Genomic DNA, 20,966 nt, shown 5'->3' with positions numbered 1-20,966 from the left:
TTTTCTTCGAATTTCGTTTGATGCAACACTCGATTAGGTTAATAGATTATATAAACCGCCACGTGATTTTAACAGTCGTGCCCAAAAAACGTTTAACATACCTTTGAATGACCTTAATAGATTTAGTCACGTGACAGTAAAAATTTCTTTTATGACGTCATAACCGATCAGTGGTTTCAAGATCCTGTCACGCCGCATCCGGTGATTGATGGCTGGCATGTAAACCCGATTTCAAAAACTTTTCCACTTTTCTTATTTCGTGTTTTTGTGTAATTCGTAACGAAATTAACTCTTATTATTGTTATGTCACAGAACCCCGAAAACGCGCCCTCTATCGAGGATGAAACTGATCCCCAACATCTTTATTCGAGTCCGGATGAAATAAGGGAAAGAAAACCTGGTAAGCTATTTTTGAAAGGATAAAAAAAATGAAAAATTATATTTTTCAAGATTTAAAAATTATTTTATTTTTTCAAATATAATATTTTTGTTGAGAAAAAAAAATTATTTAAATACCTTTTTTTTAATCTTGTTTATTTCTCAGGTTTACCAACCAAACCTCCACGAAAACCTCCTGTAAAAGAAGTTCCAATTCCTCCTATGCCCAAAGTAAGTATTCAAAACTAGAAATTACTCGACTAAATGTAGGCATTTTTTAAGGCCTCTTATTACTGCAAAAAAAACATTTTTTTTTCGTGTTTAGTTTAACTATTATGAGCGCTTTATAAGCATATTTTTTTATTACAGACAAGCCTACAAGAAGTAAAACCCACTCCTACCATGAAGTTAGATCGAAGTAACGATAAAGTATACCAAGATACAATGAGTGTGGTTAAATGTGTGCTACAAGCCAACCAAGAAACTATGGGTTCACAACCTGACGAATTATTCGTTCTCGTAAAGGTAAAAGACAAGTGTTTAAACATACTTTATACTATAGAGTACTAAAATACAAAAAAAATGATTTTTTAAATTTAATATTTTTTGTTTTTTCAGAACATTGCCAAAGCTTTGAAAGAACTGTGCACAAGTTTAGATCAGGAAATGATCAAACTGCCCGAACAATTTCACCGAGAAATCGACATGGCCCAAAAAACAACAAACAAGGATCTCTCCCAGATCATCAACCAAATGAAATTAGTGAAACGATTTTATGCCACCACACAAGTCACCGACTACAAAAAATGTAAGTTTGTTGAAAAGTCACTTAAAAAAAAATTACGATTAAAGGAACTTTTTAACTTAAAAAGTATTACAAGAAAATGTAAAAATTTTACAAAATAAAAAAAAATTAAATTTTTCTTTAATTTCCTCTTAGGTATGATGGCTGCAACCCAGGTGCTCGCTATGGACGTAAAAAACCTTCTGGATGTTGTCGATAAAGCTCGTCTTAGCGAACCCTCCCCTTCCTCTTCGTACCCGGAGAGCAACGGACACATTCCCGGGACCTCAACGTCTTCCATAGACTCTTCCGATCTTCCCTCTCCTCCTCCCAGTTTGCTGGAGGAAAGCTAAAGATCTGTTCAAGTTTCTTGACTTATTATTTAGACACGTGACCGCCCATGTGACGTCATGGTGATTTGTATATGACGTCATATCAAACAGGGGCGAGATAGAGAAGTGCGAGCCTTACAATAGCAGCGCAAAAATCGACTTTTTTCTTCATTATCAAAAGCAAACTTTGTTTTGTTCGGACAGTGTTACGTTTGTCGATGCGAGTGACGTCACTTTTTCAATGACGTCACTTTCTTAAAACGCTCTGTATTAAAGCAATGCGACTGACATTGCCTTGACGACAAATTCTTAACTGTATTTTTCGATTTTTTTTTTGTTCTGATTTTTCATTTCTGTTTGCTTGTATTTATAAGCTGTGTTAACTTTGTTTTTTTTTACGCAGTTAAATAGCGCAATGACATAATTGTTTTCTTTTTTTTTGTTCCACGATTTTCAGTCATAATGCAGTTTTGTTGTTTGTTCTTCTTGTTTTGTACAAACGCGTTTGTATAAAAATTTTGTTTGTAAGCCAACATCAAGTATCTTTATTCAATCTAACGTCGAACAGTCCCCCTATTTATCGCGTTGTTTTTGCTATGGTTAAAGATTGTGAGGGACCAAAAGAATGTGTATATTTATTTAGCCACTTCGGCCATGGTGTGATTTTTTATTCTATTTTTTTTTTTTTGTTATATTAATTGTTTATTCTTATTATTATGATATTGTTCGTTTAATTAAATTGCCATGTTATGCACTACGAAATAGTAAAATAAAAGTGCTGCAATAATTAAATTAGTTTTTACTTTAATGTGATTGGTTTTTACAGTTAAATCCAAATCGTATTACTTTAAGAAGGGTATTTGTATATGAAAATAAATCAACGAAATTACGTTTAAGTGGAGATTAGTTATAGGCTAATATAGTAACTAACAGTTTTTTTTGTTTAAAGTTGTTAAGGCGTATGATTCTGAGTTACCACAATATGTTATTATGCATTGAGATAAAAACGAGTATTTATTATTACAAAAAGGTGTATACCATTAGACGGTTACTCTTAATTGATGTCATTTTGAAGTATTGTTTAAAAAATTTAAAAAATCCACAACAGAAAAAAACAGATATAACATAAAAAAGACAAGCTGTTTCGCTAATTATTTAGAATATTAAGTGCCATTTTATATTTTTGTTGTTTTATAACTATTGAGGATAACTACGTAACTAAATTTTCCTGCGTCAGCAATATTTTTAGCAAATGACGAAAGTGACTTTGCATTAGCATCAACAATGCGATACAAAATTATGAAATATTTAAATGTTCACCAGTTAACTGTTTGTTATTTATCTAAATAATTTTATTTTCAAATGTAATGATTGAACAAATTATAAAAAAAGCATTAAAATTAAGTATTTATTGTCAGAATGTAGCTGTATTTGGTTTTCATAGTCAGCAGGTTGTATTGAAATTATTAAATTAACGTTTGATTATAAAAGTTATCCATTTTTTTCTAGATTTTTTAATTTTTTCTTGTTAATATTCTGTAATAAATTTCAATCTTATTGTAATGGCTAATCAGTGTTTAACAAACGTTGGCGGGATTTCTCACAAATTATTTAAAACAACAATTCAAACTGCTGCAAGGTCATCATCATGGTGGAGTGGTGTCTCTATGGGACCCCCGGACCCAATTCTGGGGGTCACAGAGGCATTCAAGAAAGACACTAGCCCGAAAAAAATGAATCTTGGTGTAGGTGCTTATCGGGACGACAATGGTAAACCGTATGTGTTGCCAACTGTAAGAAAAGCAGAGGAAATGAACAAAGGTTTAGATAAGGAGTATCTCGGTATTACTGGGCTACCTGCTTTTACTAAAGCAGCAGCTGAGTTGGCTTTTGGAGTTAATAGTTCTGTGATCGCAGACAAAAGAAATGTCACTGTGCAAGGTATATCTGGGACAGGATCGTTAAGAATCGGGGGAAACTTTATTAACCGATTTTTTCCTGGAAAGAAGACAATTTTTCTCCCAACACCAAGCTGGGGTAATCATGTTCCTATTTTTAAAGATGCGGGCTTAGATTTAGAGAGGTATCGCTATTACAAACCGGCAACCTGTGGATTTGATGCAGATGGTGCAATGGATGATCTCAGCAAATCTTCAGATAACTCTGTTGTGTTATTCCATGCTTGTGCGCATAACCCAACAGGTGTCGATCCCAAAACAGAGCACTGGAAAGAAATGTCTGCGATATGTAAAAAGAAAAACGTTTTGCCATTCTTCGACATGGCGTACCAAGGGTTTGCAAGTGGTGATATTGACAAAGATGCGGAAGCTGTTAGAATTTTCCTTGAAGATGGACATAACATACTTTTAGCTCAATCTTTTGCTAAAAACATGGGACTGTACGGTGAGCGTGCTGGTGCTTTTACTGTTGTTTGTGCTGATCAAGAAGAAGCATCAAGAGTTGAGAGTCAAATTAAGATTCTAATTCGACCTCTTTATTCTAACCCTCCATGCAATGGAAGTAGAATTGCGTCGACAATTCTTAGTGACCCAACTCTACGCGGTGAATGGTTAATTGAAGTTAAAGGTATGGCGGATAGAATAATATCCATGCGACAACAGTTGGTTGATAACCTTAAAGAAGAAGGATCAAAGAGAAATTGGTGCCACATCACCGATCAAATTGGGATGTTTTGTTACACCGGGTTAGAGCCCCAAGAAGTAGAAAGGTTGACCAAGGATTTTTCTGTTTATTTAACCAAAGATGGTCGTATATCAATGGCAGGAGTCACTTCGGCGAATGTTGGTCACTTAGCTCTTGCAATGTATGAAGTTACCAAGTAAATAACTTCAAAACCATTTTTTCTTTTAAAAAAAATTAAAACAGAAATTAATTTAAAATCAATGTCAAAATGTAATTATGCTGTAAATTAACTTATTTAGCTTCTGTATATGTCACTATACCGCTGTATATAAGGTGTTAATAAAGGGATTAATTTAAAATAAACACCAAAGATATTAAAACTTAATAGTAGACAACTTTTGGATAATAATTTAAAGTTCATCAAAAATTGGTCATTTTTTAATTTTGGGTGCTAAATTATTTTGTGGGGTTAATGTACATCTATTTCCTTTTAACACTTACTTGTCAATTGTTAATAATGTTTTTTAAACACTTCAAAAGTTCACTTTACACTGCAGATACTAAAATTTTTATTTAAATTTATTAAGTTGCATGCCTATTGCTTATTATCATTGCCAGCTTTTATACAAAAATTGCTTAAATTTATTATTAAAAGTAAAGGTAAAAATCATGTTTTTCGGTGCACTAGACTTACAGTAATTTAGACTTACTGTTATTCTGTAACTTCTATAAATTGTGCTGTAATTTATGTTTAAAACTTTGTTTAATGTATGTGATATTAAGTAACTTATGCCTTATCAGATTCAGCAGAAAAAAATACGTAGAGTAGAAAACTAAAAATACAAGTATGAACTTATGTACTATTTGAACAATTACAATTATAAAATAATAATATAATCGCTCTTTTTCATTTAGATTCTTCAAAACTTTAAATTAGACTTGTTTAAATTGTTGTTGTATAATTTTCTGACATCATGTTTTCTCGTTGTCAAAATGGAATGTAGTTAAAAAAAGAAAATGGCTCCACACTGGACTGTTTCACTTGTTGGGGGTCCTCGAAGGGTGAATCACTCTGCTGTAATAGTTGGGTATCAGATTTTTATGTTTGGGGGTTACACGAAAGATGAGAACTATGAACACAAAACCCCGATAGATGTCCACATATTTAACACCTGTAAGTTATTTTGTTTATTGTAATTTACTTTACATAGTTAGTATACTAAGCATTAAGTTACTTAACGATAATAGTGAAACAATTTTATGTTTAGTATGTATTTAAAATTGTCTTTTTTCAAGATTGTAAAATTTTTGGATTATCTTTTTGATCTTTTATAGATTTTAATTAAATAGTTTAATAATTACCGGTTATTGAATTTAACCAATCTTATTTTTTTTAATCTTATTTAAGTTTTATTGATATTATTGTTTTAGATTCAAACAGATGGATTAAAGTACCAGATGAAGTGATTATGGAAAGTGAATGTGATTCTGATAAAAACAAACTTTTTAATGTACCCTACATGAGGTAAATAAAATTTTAAATTGTAAAATTTATTATTTGTACTATCATTTGTAATAAGGTTTTAAAAAGAAACTGGATTTTACTTTATAGTTATAGGTAAATAAATATGACTCACAAATAAAAACCATGCAAAATTGACCCCATTTTATAATAGGCTTATTACACTGGTATAACTAAAACTAATCTTTACACTGTATTAGATATGGTCATGCCTCTGTTGCTATCGGAGATGAAGCCTATTTATGGGGAGGAAGAAATGACTCTGATGGAGCTTGCAATAAACTCTACTCATTTAACACCAGTAAGTTTATGGCTTAAACATATAAACCATATATATACAATTTTTAAATATAAACAAATTTTTGATGAATACTGTAAGTAATTGATTAGACATTGATTTCATTGGGATGTTGTTTATTATTTTTAAAATGCTACACACTAAAATATTTGTTTTGAGTTTTATAAAGGCTATATTTTGATTTACTGTAGATTTAATTTGAACTTGTAAATTATGAACAATATATTGTTATAGCAAATGGGAGTAGTTAGTAAATAATTGACTAAATTTAACTTCAGGCAAGTTAAGATGGAGAAGGAAAATAACAAGAGGGGAACAACCGTCAGCGAGGGATGGACATGGAATGACTTCTATCAGACACAAAATCTATGTCTTTGGTGGTTATGAGGAGCTGGTATGTTAAAATGTTTAAATTAAATAAATTTGATTTATAAAAAAATATATGTAAATAATGAGTATGAAAAAAAATATCTAGGTATTGTTTACAAATTGTTTTGACAATTTTGATGCGAGATTATATAACATAAACAGTCACATATTTACAAATAGTTAGATTTGTATTGACTATTTAAATTGTAAAAGCTGCATTTTAATTGTTGTACAAGTTGCATTTTAATTGTTGTAATATGTTGAAACTAATATATGCTCAAGGTAATCTACTCACACCACTATTTTCATTTTTTTGAAGGTTTTTAAATTAAACATACTCTTATTTTACATCATATATTTACATCACTGAACTCCATTACATAAAGAATATGCTGAGTCAATCTTTTTAAATAGAACTTCTTGTTAAATTTAACCTTGCATCGTATTTTGCAAAAAATAGGTCATGTCAACATTATTTTCTTGTTTTTAGCTGGATTGTTTTTCAAATGAAATATATGAACTGGATACCAGGACATCTTTGTGGCTACTTATAACACATAGGGTAAGAAAGGATTTTTTTATGAAGTCTTATAAATTTTGGTTTACTACTTAAGTAATTAAACTAAGTGACCTTGACCCTTGTACAACTCTTTAAATAATCAATACCGTTACAAATGCCTGCTATAAATAGAACAATACAACATTGTACTTTTTAAGTAACTTAATACAAAGAATATCAATAACATTGTGTTTTTGGTGAATCGTTCTCTTATTCAAAATAGATTTTTCTTTGCTAAACTAAGTTGCATGTTATATTTACAAGTTTTCTACATAAGCGTGTTAATTAAAAAATAAAATATAACAAATTTTACAAATTTAACAAAAATTAATATTTTCCAAATTTTTTTTTTTAAAGGAAGGTGAATCGGCTTCTGGCAGAGATTTCCACACAGTGACCTCTTGTGGCGATTTAATTTATGTATTCGGTGGCCGACGTAATCAATATTTTCACCATGCACAACCTGATGTTTATGATGACAAATTAAAGGTAAAAATAAATATTAAGTTTAGGTTTTATTTTAACTTGAAATTACTGGGCAATAGTTTTTAATTTAAAAAGATATCGTTTTAATTTTTTAAATTCTACTTTGATTTAGTATCTGACTAAAAAAATTGTATATAAACCTTTTTTTAATATTTTGTTTTAATTACAATACAAGCTGTATTAAATTGTATGTTTGGTTTTAAGCTAATTATATTAAAATATTAATTTGTATGTTATAGCTTTAATTATTTAAAGCCATTGGGTAAATTTTATCATTTTTTTCGAAAGAACTATCAATTTTTTTTCGAAAGAACTATCAATTTTTTTCGAAAGAACTATCAGTAGATTTAGTATATAGAAAACTAATGCGATATATATTAAATTTGTTTTTGTTAGGTATTTAACACTAGGACAAAAACCTGGACTGAGCCAGTTAATCCGAACTCCCCTAAACCTTGCGGAAGAAGAAGTCATTCTGCGTGTAAGATTTAATTATTTATTTTTAAGTTAATTATATTTTACAAGGAAAAGTGTCATAGCTTTAACACAGGGTAACATTTACCCTGTTTATATGTTGCGTTCTTTAGTTTCTTTTGATATTATCCATTCGCTAACTGTCAATTAATTATCAGTATTAGTATCTGTGATTAGTAATCATTTAAAAAAAAATTTTTATTATTGTAGTTGTTTACAACAAGCAGTTGTATCTGTTTGGTGGATATAATTCTATACAGGACAAACATTTTAACGACATTTGGAAATACAATCCTGGTGGGTTTCTATTAAAATAACCATTAAATCTTCCTTAAATTGTTTTTTATCTGACCTAGGGCATAATAAGCTGTACTTATATTCAGCAATTTTTAATTTAAAATAGAAATAACATCAATATTTACAAAGCTCTACACTTATATTTGCATTTAATCTAATGTTATTACTATTTCAAATATCGTCAATCAGAAGTTCGAACTATTTTAAATTTAAACATATATTAATTATTTATTTTATTTTTCAGCTACTTGTTACTGGATGGAAGTAAACACAGCTGGAACGTGTCCTGTACCACGTAGACGTCAATGTTGTTGCATGTTTCATGACAAATTATTTGTTTTTGGTGGCACCAGGTGGTTTACGTTTTGTTTACTTGATTTTAATTAATTGTGAATATTTATTTAAAGTTGTTAGGTGATTTCCAAAACTTTGATAACTTGTTTTTTGTTTGGCAATTTTATTTTTAATATCAAATTATATTGCATAATATTTTAGAAAAAAATCATAGTATTTACCTATTTAATATTTAAATATATATAATTAAAATATTATTTTAAAGTCTTTGAAATTCTTTGTTTTTATATTTTTGTAAGCCTCATGTAGGTTCTAGATTCTAGATTATTACTTGATTTTTTTTTTGATTACTTTAGTCCATATGGGTTAAAGATGACAAATTGGTTGATGGGATTAGGAGAAGAGGAAGAGGGAAGACTTTATGATCACAACGACACTCACATACTTGACTTTTGTAAGTTGTTTAAAAAATTCTGGATAATTTTGTTTTATTGTTTAACAAAATTTTTAAATAATATTGGTAAAAAATTTTTTAAATTTAAAATAATTTTTTAAAATTGTTATACTAAAATACCTATTGCTAACTGTAATTTCTTATTATTGTAGCTCCATCATTAAAGACACTGTGTATTATTTCCGTATTGAAATTAAATATTGATATTCAATCTTTACCACCAGATGTCAGGTAAGATTATAATTTTTGATTTTTTATACTTTATAAATTTACCGACCCTTTGTTTCAAAAACATGTTTAAAAGTAATTACAACAAACTTTCTTATTTTTAATGCTTTTTTTTAATTTAAGTTAACATTTTTCTTGTTGGTTTGTTAAAATTTTTTATTCATTACTTAAATTTTAGGTGGGAAATTAAATGCATGACTTCTCCCAACACAATAAGTGCACCCTTACCCAAAGGGTAGGCACTTTTATCACAATATATTTACCTTTAAAAAAAGCAGTACCTACCTACTTGTTACTTAACCAGAAATTATTAAGTCTTTTTACAGTGTTATCTTTAACTTACAATAGAGTTAATATATTTTATTATTTTTAACCACATATATTGCCATTACAAATAATTTATTTGTAAATGTTTTTTTAAAAGGGAAATAATGTCTTTTAAAGTGTTTTTATTTTGTTTATGTTAAATAATGATATTTAAATTTAACAGTGTTCTTGATGCATTTCAAATGGGACCAGTGTTTTATTTAAACTTTTTGATTTTAGAGTATAATAATGATGTAACGTACTTTGTTTTATTAACAAAAAAGGAATAATTTATTATCAATTTAAGTTCTATTTATTTATCTTCGTAACCCTTTACATTTACAAAAATTCATTATTTAATTGTCTTCAAAATTAGGTTTAGTTCAAATAGTAAAACTTTATGTTATAGTTATTGTATTTACCTAGCTTGGTGAAAAAACAATTATTTTTAGATTTAAATTTCTGTTTTTACTTAGATGGAAATATTTATTGTTATATAATTCTTGTGTGAGGAATTTTTAATTAACTATTGTGTGATTTTTTATCAAAGAAAATGTACTTAGTAGTTCTACATTAGTTTGTATGGTCTTTTTATCACTGTCTATCTGCGTAACTTTTATTGCACATTTTAAATTTTAAAAACGAAATAAAATACTTTTACATGCTACACCTTTAAGGTAAATCTTGCCTTAAAGATTATTTAAAATTTAATCTTCTTGCTTATCAACTATGCTATCTAAATTTTTGCATTAACAGAGTATTACAAAGTTAATGTAACTTTGATTGAATTGTAACCTTAGTTATTCATTAGCATATATACATTACACACAGTGTTGAGAATAAGGGAACAAATCAATATAAAAAGTGTTTTATTGTTAGTTTAAAACGGCAATATTTATGCATTATAATAATTTGTGAATATGTTTTTACACAATTATTCATTTTTAGCGTTTCGTTAAGTAAAATTTGAATGTTTCAGTTTGAGGATAACCTAAATTAAAATACTGATATGCATGAGCAGTCGATAAACTAGTGTTTTGATTCGCTTTAGTGATTTTGTTGCCATGCCTTACATACTTATCATTGACGTGGAAAAATTACTATTTGTTATTAAAAATGACTACAAAGTGTTTTTTAATAGTGTTCACATGGTGTGTAGTTACCATTTTTATCACAACATTCGCTGAAGAAGTTTGCGCAAATATTGAGGATGCTAAAGTTGCAGATTCCGATTCAGGTATTTTTAATAGGCACTTAGGTGTCTTGTATAAACTTTGTGAACTTGTATGTTTTTAAGTTAAACAGACAGACAGAGTACAAATTTAAACACAAGTAAATTTTTTCATAAAATTCTACAAAAATTGTGAAGATTAAAATTAGTTTCATGCATTACATTTATAGGAAAAAAGTAATTATTCTGATTTACAAAAAAATTATTTTTTAATTAACTGTTATTATTTTAACATTTTAGAATACAAGAATAAGCACTATTAAACTTTATTATAAAATTAGATTGGACTATTACTGGCAACATATGCCTGGAAAAATATTCATGCGAAAACAAAGAAATAAAATGTGCACCAAATGAACTGAACTATTCTTTAATTCGAGTAGGAATAAATATTTTATTTTCTAAAATCAAAATTCTATTAAAGGTCTAAGCATAGGTTAAAATATTGATCAAAACAAATTTACTAAACTGACAAAGCAATATATAGGCGAATTAAAAATTGAAAAAAAATTTAGATATTTATTTTATATTTGTATTTAGGAACAAGCAACTAAAGTGAGAGATAAACATTTGCTGCCTTTAAAATGCGAGGATCTAGAATTAACTATACAAATGGGTACAATAATTTTTTTCATGTTTTTTTGTTAAAAACGACAATTCTTAATATAAAGAAATCTGTGAGAAATTAATTAATTATAAAAGTTAATTTTTTAAATTTTAAAAGATTTTTAGTTATCAGTAGCTTGTATAAGTTGTTTAAATTAAATCTTTAATTTTATAGGAATTGGAATGGTTTTGATTAAAAGTGGTTACCCTGAAGTAGCAGTTGACCATTACAACAAACTATTAAAAGTAATATAAATAATTTTGACTAAAGATAATATATACAATTTATTTTGTAAATTTCATATTTCAACTTTTAGTATAAGTTTTAAACAATTTACAATTAATTTTTATTTTTGTTTTGTATTTTCCATAAATTTTAATTAAAAAAAACTTAGAAAAAATGTTTTTATATTCTAAGGACAGTCCACCTGCCCAACAATGTGCTGCTATATATTATGGAAGAGGGTTAGCTTATACTAAACTTGGTTTGGAAGATCAATCCAATGCCTTGGATTCCATTGCAAGTTTTGACGAAGCCTTAGAAGTTGCTACTTTTCAAGATTCCTTGCAAATTTATGAAAAAAGAGCAGAGGTAGAAAAAGAAACATCGTTTTTTCGATTTTTAACTAATCTGACTTTTTTTTATAAAAAAGCAAACTGCCATTTGGGTAAATTATAGCGGGCAAATATTAATTAAAATTTTAACTGTATTATGGCAATTAAAATCAAGATTATAGGGCGGGCTTTTGACTAGGGTTATATTATGCAACTAAGTAAGATTTTTTATAAATGTCATTTTTGGTTGAAAATATTTTTAACAGACATACATGATGACCTACCAGTACAATCTAGCCTACCAAGATTACACTGATGCCATCAACATGTTACCTTCATATCAACTCTATTTAATGAGAGGAGTAACTCTTATATTTACTGAGGTAATTTAACATTTCATTTAAACATGTACATAGTAATCACAGTAAGGAAAACAATTTTAAACAAACTAGGGATTTTCTGGCAAAAAATATAAATTGTTTTTTATTATAACATTTGCAAAAACTTTGTTAAAAAGTATTAAATAATTTTTTTGTTTTAAGGCATAACTTTTCTTTTTTAGTTCTATAGGCCTATTCTTAATTAATGTGCATCTTAATTTCAGAGATATAAATTGGCATATGACGACTTCAATGAATCTTTAAAATTACAACCCAACCAAGCTGCTGCATTTCACTACCAAGGCACAAGTTTGTATCATATGCATCGACTTGAGGATGCCATTCAAGCATATGAGAAGTGTCTCAAATTGGATCCAAATAGAGAAAATGTAATGCAAAGTCTGGCACAGGCTTACCAGTAAGTAAAATTACGTTTATGTAAAAAGATAGGTTTATTTTTAAATAAGATAAATGTGATATCATATTGTAAATTTTTTTTTATGTATTAGTCTTTTGGTTAAACAATGGTAAATAAAAGTTAACCGTTTTTTTTGATGATTCATTTTTTTTGTAAAAAAGATTAAATTTTTTAGTGAATTGGGTGACATTCCTTCAGCTGTGAAATATTACAACAAACTTATTGCAATATCACCAGACAACCCTTTATTTCATCAACATAAGGGAGAGTGTTTTTACACATTTGGGAGAATGAAGGATTCACATGAAGCCTTTAAGGTAAGTAAGGCCCAATTTAAAAATAGCTGAACAAACTGTTTTTTTTTTGTAAAATTGAATGGTATATATATAAATATACTGTTTAAATGTGGATTAGGCAACTCAATTAAATTTGTATTGGCATGTTACTTTGCAGCTCTGCCTATTGAGCACATTGTATTTGTTTACTGATTTTTGATATTAGTTTTAACTTTTGTTTAGAATTGCCATGCACTGCAGCCATTCAACAAGTTATGTCTTTACTTTAAAGGAATGACATCTGCTGCTTCGGGACAATTTTACAAAGCTATCAAAGATATTTCAAAGGTTATAGCTAAGCTTTAATTTTACTACAAAATAATTTAAAACATTTTTTGGATATTGTGTAGCCTGCACTTTTTGTTTTTTGCAATAGTTAAAATTTTGCATTGTTGATTTTTTTAAGAGTTTTGAATTAATAATTTTAGGCAACTATGGCTACACCAATGAGATCACCAGAAGGAAGTACAAAATATCCAGGAGAAATGTATGCTAGAGGTTTGTATTTTGTAATGTTATAATAAAGCTATGACAAAAAATACAGTGAAATAATATTAAAGAGGGTATACGAAATTATTTTTTTGTCAGAATGGTGTAGATATTTACATTCACACTTAAACCATAATTCTTCTGAGTACGATCCAGAAAAAGATATAAACCCAGCTTATAAGGAAAAGTGGACACGTCACCAACCCTTTGTATTATATGTAAGTTATTTATGTATTGCATTAATAGAGTGAAGTTACTGTAATATAAAAGTACAGCCAAATTATTTTTAAATTAGCATAGAATTTGTATTTCTCTGTTAAAATAATGTAATTTTTTTACATTGTTTATTATATAGGCTATTTAATTTTACAATAGCTAAATTTTAATTTTAAACTCTGATTGTTTCTTTGGCAGAAAAATATAGGCTTTTATTTATACAACTTTATGTGAACACTGGCATTGCATTCTTTGTCTTATTTAGTTTTTATTTTATTTTTTTAGAATTATACTGAACAGCCAGGCCTACAGCCTAACATTAAGTAAGTAAACAATTCCTTTTACAGTTTAAAATAAAGAAAAATAGATAAAAAAATTTTATACAATCTTTTTTAATAACATAAGTTAAATCTCACATAACCAGTTAAAATATGCTTTTATACTAGTACAAAGAACTGTACATTTAATTAAGATTTTATAAATAAAACTGTGATTTAATTTTTAATATAGAGATGTAGAATTTAAACCATGGAGTACATTGCCATCTAGAACCCAATCTCTTGTTTGCTATGCTTATAATATGGGAAAAAATTTACATTTAAAGGTTAAACATTTTGATAGTGGTTGTTATTATTTAGTTTTTTTTAAGTTTCTAAAAATCAGTTTAAATTTGTTTACTTAAATTTTCAGAACAATAATGTGAACTAAACTGTAGGTTTTTTATTAATTTTATATTGTTAAGTTAATTTTTTTTTAGTTTTCTCAAAGAGGTGACCTGTTTAGGATTAATCAAAAACATTGGATAGCAGCGGGTCTTGCTGCTTTAGAGGTTTCACAAACAGTAAAAAAATATTGGAAAAACCCAAAGACTGTTCGCAACAAATTTGGTAAAACTAAAATGTTTGCATTTGATTATTTTAATGCTTGCTTTATTTTTAAAACTGTGTAAATTATTGTTTGGTTTAATTTTTTTAAGGAAAGTCATTTTCTTGGAGGGATGTCTTTGAAATAACAACAAAATGGACGAGGTAATTTAAAAAAAAAAATTATATCTGTGCATTCTAAATATATTTTTGATCTAAACCCAAGGCAAGATAGACAGTCTAATTTCTTTAGCCCATTGTGTATCTGTGAAAATTGTTAAACTTTATGATAAAAGTTTTTATGAAATTGTATAATTTTAAAATTTTTTTCAATGTTGTCAGGTTTGTTGATGTAAATATGCCAATATTTTGGGTTGACGAACCATTTAAAATGTCTGAAGCCTTTTATCACCGACTTACCATAATAAGGTAAATAAATTAAAAAAAAATTCTTTTACATTTATTTTTTAATAGCTTATATATTATCGCAATATTTTTTTAGTAAAATATTTTCTTTCTTTTTTTTGTATCATTTTTAATACATAATTTTATTTTTTTTTTTTTTTTTTAGAGACAACCAGACTTATGAAAAATTTAATATTTATCTGCCAAAGATTTTTCATATTATTGCCCAAGAACTGTAAGTATCAGATTTAAATTTTTCTACATGCTACACTTTGTTGAAAATAAAACTTAATATTTTTTAATTTAAGACCTGGGACTGAGATACATTATGATGAGAAAAAAGATCCTGTTGAAAGTTTTTACAATATTTTCGAAATTCATAAAGTATTTTCATTTTTTAAGTTTTATTTCGATTTGGAGAAATAATTTTTTACTAGTGTTTTTTTCTACTTTAATTCTAAGGCCTAAATAACTTTTCATTGTTGTATAGTTTAAATTGTCTTTGAATAAGTAATAACTTCCTTCTAGCTCTATTATTATTTTAGACAGTTTTTTGCAGTTTTATACTATATATATTAAACATTGAAATTAAAACTTTTTATAAATTGGTTATATTATTTTTTTTTGTATACATCTTTAAACTCCATGTGGGAAATAATGCGCGACTTAAACGTAGAGTAACATCAGTTACTCCGACCCAGTCTCGAGTTGCCTGTGGCAGTTTGAGATATTATAGATAATTGCCCGATAATTATACTGTTATACTGTTGATTAAGTGCTGGCTCAGCAGGAGTTCATACCGTTTATAGCGCCTTACTCAAGGGCGCTACAGCATGAGATCAGTGGGGATTGAACCCACGACTTAATGTGTGGTGTAGCAAGTGTTCCTATGCGTGGTGTAGCAAGTGTTCCTATGCGTGGTGTAGCAAGTGCACTACACCACGCTGCCAGTTGATTTTATATCTTTAAAATAAAAAAATATAAAATATATTTTTATATGTATTTATATTGCTTTTTAAAAATTGTTTTGTATTTTTGTTTAGGGAGTATTTGAACACAACCTGGTTAACGACGATTTCTTTATTCGAATAAACAGTAAACTAACAAGCAAGAAAGATAAGGCTCAAAAAACATTGGACGGGTTTAGTCTTCTTATTTTTATTAACAGGTTTTTGATTTTTGTAAAATTTTTAAATACTTTTTTTATAAAATAATTATAACATGTAGGTAATATAAGTAAATTAATAAAAAAATTTACTTAATTAGTCTCATTTGACGAAGTTTTTTTATATATATTTGTTTATCTTCGATGAGGGAAGGTCAACTTAACAACCCAAACATAGACTAACATCTGTTAGGCCAATCCAGTCCAAAGTTGCATTTGGAAGCTTACTTGTTTTGACCACTACACCATGCTGCTGGTTAAAAGTTATTATTTTATTTAAAAAAATATAAACATCATTTACTTTTTTGTTTTTAGTCAAAATAAGTTGACTGTTCTACTCGATTTTCAATTATCTTGGGCAAAAACTCAACAATATCATGCTGAACTTGATTATTTGTGGAATAAAATTACAAACGAGTTTAATTCACCTTCTAAATCTGCTCAGGTATTATTCTTTAAATTTTTTTTAATTTTTTTTGTTTAAATTAATTTTGCATTTTTTTAATTTTTTAAAATTGAAATACCAAAAGGCCCTTTTTAATTTTTTTTATTACATTTGACATTTAAATTTTAATAAATGTGTTTTATGTGTTACAGCATACTTCTACTGATACCTTTGTTAGTTTGATTATTTCACTGACGTATTACTTTATTAATCTAATGCCAATGTCATCACATTCTACAGCGTGAGTCTTTCAAATTTACTATTGCAATAAACAAGCCAAGTTAACTCATCCAAACTATAAGCCTAAATAAAAAATGGGTAAAAAAATAACAACCAGCAGAAAAAAACTTTAAAAAAGTTGTTTTTTCTATGATAAATTTAATGTTTTTTAGTGTCTTGGAAAAATATTTTCCAATGATAACTACCTAATCATAAACTCTAGTACCTTTTTGTTAACTATTTGAATGTGGTTGTTCTGATAAAATCATAAACCAATAAATGAATTAAATATTTTTAAATTATAGATCAATATCGTATACCACTACAGTAGGACTTATGTTAGCTCTTGGTAGAGATATGGTTGGCACTTTTCCAGCTGGCAAAGTAAGTTGTAAGCATGGGTTTATACTTGTTTATATTTAAAAACTTTTTTCAATAAGCTAAGTGTCTTGTTAATTAGTTTTGGTGGATTTAAGTGGCCTATTCTTTATATAGTCCTCTATTTCTTATTTAAAATTTCTTATTAAACTGCTTCCTTTTTTAACACTTTATATAATAAAAAGCAGACCATATCTAAAAAAAAATTTAAAGCCCTTTTTGATCATCAAATTTAATTAAATATGTATAAAAGCGTTAATGCTTTCATGTTATTTTTTAAATCTTTGATGTTTATTTGTTTTAGGATATCCGCATGGAGGCGATAACGATTTACGATCCCGACCAGTTTAAAGCCGAAATGAAAACTCATTTTTCGTTTAAGAAGTAAGTTTCTGGGTTTTAAACAAATATGAACGTTATTTTAATAATTCGTATGGTTTAATCATAGGGTACTGTACCAACATCTATTATAAGGCAAAATTTGGAAATCTGTTTATTAATACGACATTTAAATATAATAGTAAGCCGATTTTTCTTAAAAAATTTAAAAAATTATTTAGTTTTTATAAACACACGCTTGACAGTTTAGTTTTAAACGTTTTTCTATAAAAATTCAAGCGATCGTCATAACTCTTATTCGAGTAAAATTTAACTAAAAAAAAGTAACCTAAATGGCAAAAAATCGAATAAAAACGTAAGCCCGCCACGAAAATAAATATCAGTATTTTAAAAAACCCCTGAACCGTTATGAACCTGTTTTGAAGTTCACGTGAAACTATAATCTATCATCACGTTAAATATATAAATCGTTATTTATTTCAAGCTATATTTAAAAATAATCTTTATTTAATTAAGAATTAATTTTTTAATTTAATTTTGCGCCTCGCACGTTTAAAGTCCGATCTCAGCAAAGTCGTTTTATTAGCATCTCATATTGGCCTTAATTAAAAGTGATTATTGCATCATGCCGGCTATAGCAGACCTCGTACTAACGCCCATCTTTTTAATGTGTCTGCGTTTTTAAATTATCTCGCTAATAAATCGGTTAATTGGGTTTAAATGTATTATAATCGGTAATTTAGCCGCTTTTGCTGTCTGCAAAGTTTTGCATTTAATTTTCGTGCAAATATTTTAGAGATTTATTATTGTGTATCATATTTGCCGTAATAATTAAATATTTATTGCAAAAATGGCAAAGTATTGTATTACGATTTAATGTTATCACAGTTTTCCACTTGCCTTTTTTATGCTCTGCAAATCGTACTAACATATGTTTTAATTTCAATCCATCACCAGTCACGTGACCAACATTATGACTATTACACGAACTGTCAACAACAAATTTGAGCTCATAAGCTTACGCTAAAGTTGTTGATTTGGTTTTGTGTCATTTGGGGAGGTTCGGATTTTTGCCACGAATTTCGCGACGTTCGGGCTCATTAATCGCCGCAAAACGCCCTTTTGTTTCCGTTCTGAAATAACCAGTCGCTGTTTTTAAACCGAACTTGTTTCCAAACCGTACCGCAGTTACGCATTTACTCGGTTAGGGTGCTACGACAGCTTGCGCGGGCAATACGTCCACTATTACCGCAATAACATCTTAATGACTTCTTTTATACTGTTGCCCTGTCAAATGTGTATTGGATTGGGTTGTATTTACAAGAAACGCGTGTTTGCGATAAAAACCGAACTGCTCTGTCAAAAACTAAGTAATTGACGAGCACATTAACTTCGTAGTTGGCGGCTTCGTTTTCTGGGAAAATTTTGCGGAATTCTGATTAAAACTTCGGGTCGTATAAGTTTGGTTTGCAACTGGGTCGTGTTTTACTAATTAGAAGTAATGTTAGTTTGTTTCAAATGCGTCCGAATGTCAACTTAGTGATTGTGTTAATTAGAAATTAACGTTGAGAAATTTAAACCACGTGTCGTGCCGAATTTGAAACATGTTTTTGTTATTTGGTAAATAATTAATTTTATTGAAATATTGCTGTTTAAAATTAATCTGGCAGCGTGGTGTAGTGGTAATACCGGCAGCTTGGTGTAGTGGTACGAACACTTGCTACACCACACATGAGGTCGTGGGTTTAATCCCCACTGCTCTCATGCTGTAGCGCCCTTGAGTAAGGCGCTATAAACGGTATGAACTCCTGCTGAGCCAGAACTTAATCAGCAGCATAATTATCTGGCAATTATAATCTATGATATCCCAAACTGTTACAGGTAACTCGAGACTGGGTCGGAGTAACTGGTGTTACTCTATGTTTAAGTCGCGCATTCGACTTTCCCAAATCGAGGATAAAGATATATACAAAAAAAAAACTTTAATCAACAGAAGGTAAACGAGAGTGTCACGTGACCTTCTACTAACTTTTTTTTCAGGATCTCTCACTCTAAAAACTTTGACGACGTTTCCGAAATGTTTGCAAAAACGAGAACAATGTTCGAGATTTTGCAATACGACTACGCGAAACTATGCAACACCTAAAAAAAGGGAAGGCCTGTTTTTTTTCTATGCACTATTTTATATTTTTTGGAAACCCTGTTTTATTATTTTGATTGGCATCGTTACCCTTGTCAGTTCACATTTTTCTATGTCTGGAACTCGGTCAATATTTAATTAAGTTTTTGTTTCTTTTTTGGACGAGAAGCACATGACGACATGGTTGACGTCATTTTTTATTAATTTCTAGCCCTTATTTCGCCGAAAATAGCCTTCCGCGAATTTCTGAGCACGTTATTCATTTGGTTTCGACCCAAACACCGTCATTTCATTGTTTTCCTTATTAATTAACTTTCACCGATAACAACAAAGCCTTCAAGACACGATTCGGGCTTGTAACCTATTTGTGACCCGGCCTCTAGCCAGCGTTTCCTTTCATCAACCTTTTAAGCGAGAACTCAGAGCACGATGTTGTTTTTATTTGCGGCAATTACCGTTCGTCCTTACTTACACTCTGCATCGTGACGCAGGTGACGTCACAAAGCCCATTTGTTCTTGATTGCATTAGGAGTTAATTAAATCCATTGCTAATTTGAGTCGATATTAACTCCTTATACGGATAATGGTGTCATTAACTCAGACGTTATATTAAATCTATTGACGCATTCAACCTGGATATTATATGCAATATTCATTAAACACATTGTTAAACAGGGTTAGAAAGGGGCGTAAAGCTGTCATTTAGAAACTGCGTACGTTGTACGTAAACTGGTTATTGAATTGTTTTTTTTTGTTTGGGCTTAAAATTGGTAAATCTGTTGGGTAAAATTTTATTTTAATACCCATATTGAATTTTTAAGTTCACAATACAAATTGGGTTGTTTAAAATATTTTTTATTTTTTGCAATTTTTTGTTTTTACTTTTTTGTCGCACCGATTAAATTAAAAAGGCTAAAAAACACAAACTATATTTTTTAAGCAGTCTTTATAGAAATTATTTGCTGCGAATATAGCAAAAGTGGTCTCTTTAGTTTTAAACCAAAAGAAGATATTTTAGCGTCTTCCGTAAATTTTTATTGATGCATTATAAAATCAAAAATAAAAAAAAAACATTTTTGTTTTTGGTTTACTAACGTTATTACCTCAATTGAACACGGTAATAGTTTTTAATAATCCTTTTTAACTTACCCAAAAAATTATATAAATGGATAAAGTATATATATAATATTAAAAGAACTAATATTCTCTTCGGTTAATGTAAATGGTTGCTTAGGGCAATGGTCGGCAACCACGGGCCGCGGCCCGGTACCGGTCCATGAGCAGTACCTTACCGGGCCTTTTTTTTCCAGGTTAAATGCTTAGAAACAGAAACGTCTTTTCTTTTTGATTTGTAAGCT

General features: G+C 28.8%; 4 protein-coding genes across 6 annotated transcripts in view; all 4 read left to right on the top strand.

The window, feature by feature from the left end:
* The window catches only part of LOC145751533 (focal adhesion kinase 1-like), a 44,232-nt gene extending 41,955 nt beyond the window's left edge, over nucleotides 1-2,277 (top strand). For all 3 annotated transcript variants that reach the window (XM_082567709.1, XM_082567708.1, XM_082567707.1), the window contains 5 exons: nucleotides 313-400; nucleotides 545-609; nucleotides 748-903; nucleotides 997-1,186; nucleotides 1,319-2,277. In XM_082567709.1, the coding sequence (XP_082423835.1) occupies nucleotides 313-400; nucleotides 545-609; nucleotides 748-903; nucleotides 997-1,186; nucleotides 1,319-1,515 (696 nt within the window). In that variant the 3' untranslated portion in view covers nucleotides 1,516-2,277. The remainder of the gene's footprint in view (nucleotides 1-312; nucleotides 401-544; nucleotides 610-747; nucleotides 904-996; nucleotides 1,187-1,318) is intronic.
* A 731-nt stretch (nucleotides 2,278-3,008) lies between these two features.
* On the top strand, nucleotides 3,009-5,053 carry LOC145751612 (aspartate aminotransferase, mitochondrial-like). Its single transcript, XM_082567797.1, has one exon. It carries the CDS (start codon nucleotides 3,057-3,059, stop codon nucleotides 4,335-4,337), a length of 1,281 nt encoding a protein of 426 aa, XP_082423923.1. The 5' UTR covers nucleotides 3,009-3,056; the 3' UTR covers nucleotides 4,338-5,053.
* Nucleotides 5,054-5,056: 3 nt separating this feature from the next.
* Nucleotides 5,057-9,678, top strand: LOC145751613 (kelch domain-containing protein 3-like). The gene is made up of 12 exons (XM_082567798.1): nucleotides 5,057-5,311; nucleotides 5,569-5,662; nucleotides 5,860-5,960; nucleotides 6,236-6,351; nucleotides 6,817-6,888; nucleotides 7,243-7,374; nucleotides 7,768-7,852; nucleotides 8,056-8,142; nucleotides 8,387-8,495; nucleotides 8,793-8,890; nucleotides 9,043-9,121; nucleotides 9,297-9,678. The coding sequence occupies exons 1-12, from the start codon at nucleotides 5,155-5,157 to the stop codon at nucleotides 9,355-9,357; spliced, it is 1,191 nt and encodes a 396-aa protein (XP_082423924.1). The 5' UTR covers nucleotides 5,057-5,154; the 3' UTR covers nucleotides 9,358-9,678.
* Nucleotides 9,679-10,534: 856 nt separating this feature from the next.
* On the top strand, nucleotides 10,535-20,495 carry LOC145749997 (tetratricopeptide repeat protein 13-like). Its single transcript, XM_082565900.1, has 24 exons — nucleotides 10,535-10,661; nucleotides 10,937-11,034; nucleotides 11,196-11,271; nucleotides 11,437-11,507; nucleotides 11,680-11,853; nucleotides 12,083-12,199; nucleotides 12,421-12,614; nucleotides 12,790-12,931; nucleotides 13,133-13,237; nucleotides 13,378-13,447; nucleotides 13,538-13,656; nucleotides 13,940-13,977; nucleotides 14,165-14,258; nucleotides 14,412-14,541; nucleotides 14,631-14,682; nucleotides 14,860-14,946; nucleotides 15,089-15,157; nucleotides 15,231-15,306; nucleotides 15,966-16,090; nucleotides 16,403-16,532; nucleotides 16,685-16,773; nucleotides 17,057-17,135; nucleotides 17,434-17,513; nucleotides 19,509-20,495. The coding sequence occupies exons 1-24, from the start codon at nucleotides 10,541-10,543 to the stop codon at nucleotides 19,612-19,614; spliced, it is 2,442 nt and encodes an 813-aa protein (XP_082422026.1). The 5' UTR covers nucleotides 10,535-10,540; the 3' UTR covers nucleotides 19,615-20,495.
* Nucleotides 20,496-20,966: the final 471 nt, after the last annotated feature.

Source organism: Corella eumyota, chromosome 4 (genome assembly GCF_963082875.1).
Source record: "Corella eumyota chromosome 4, kaCorEumy4.1, whole genome shotgun sequence".
In the NCBI taxonomy this organism is placed as follows: Eukaryota; Metazoa; Chordata; class Ascidiacea; order Phlebobranchia; family Corellidae; genus Corella; species Corella eumyota.
The sequence above is the reverse complement of the archived record's forward strand: the minus strand, read 5'-3'. Positions and strand labels throughout refer to the sequence as shown.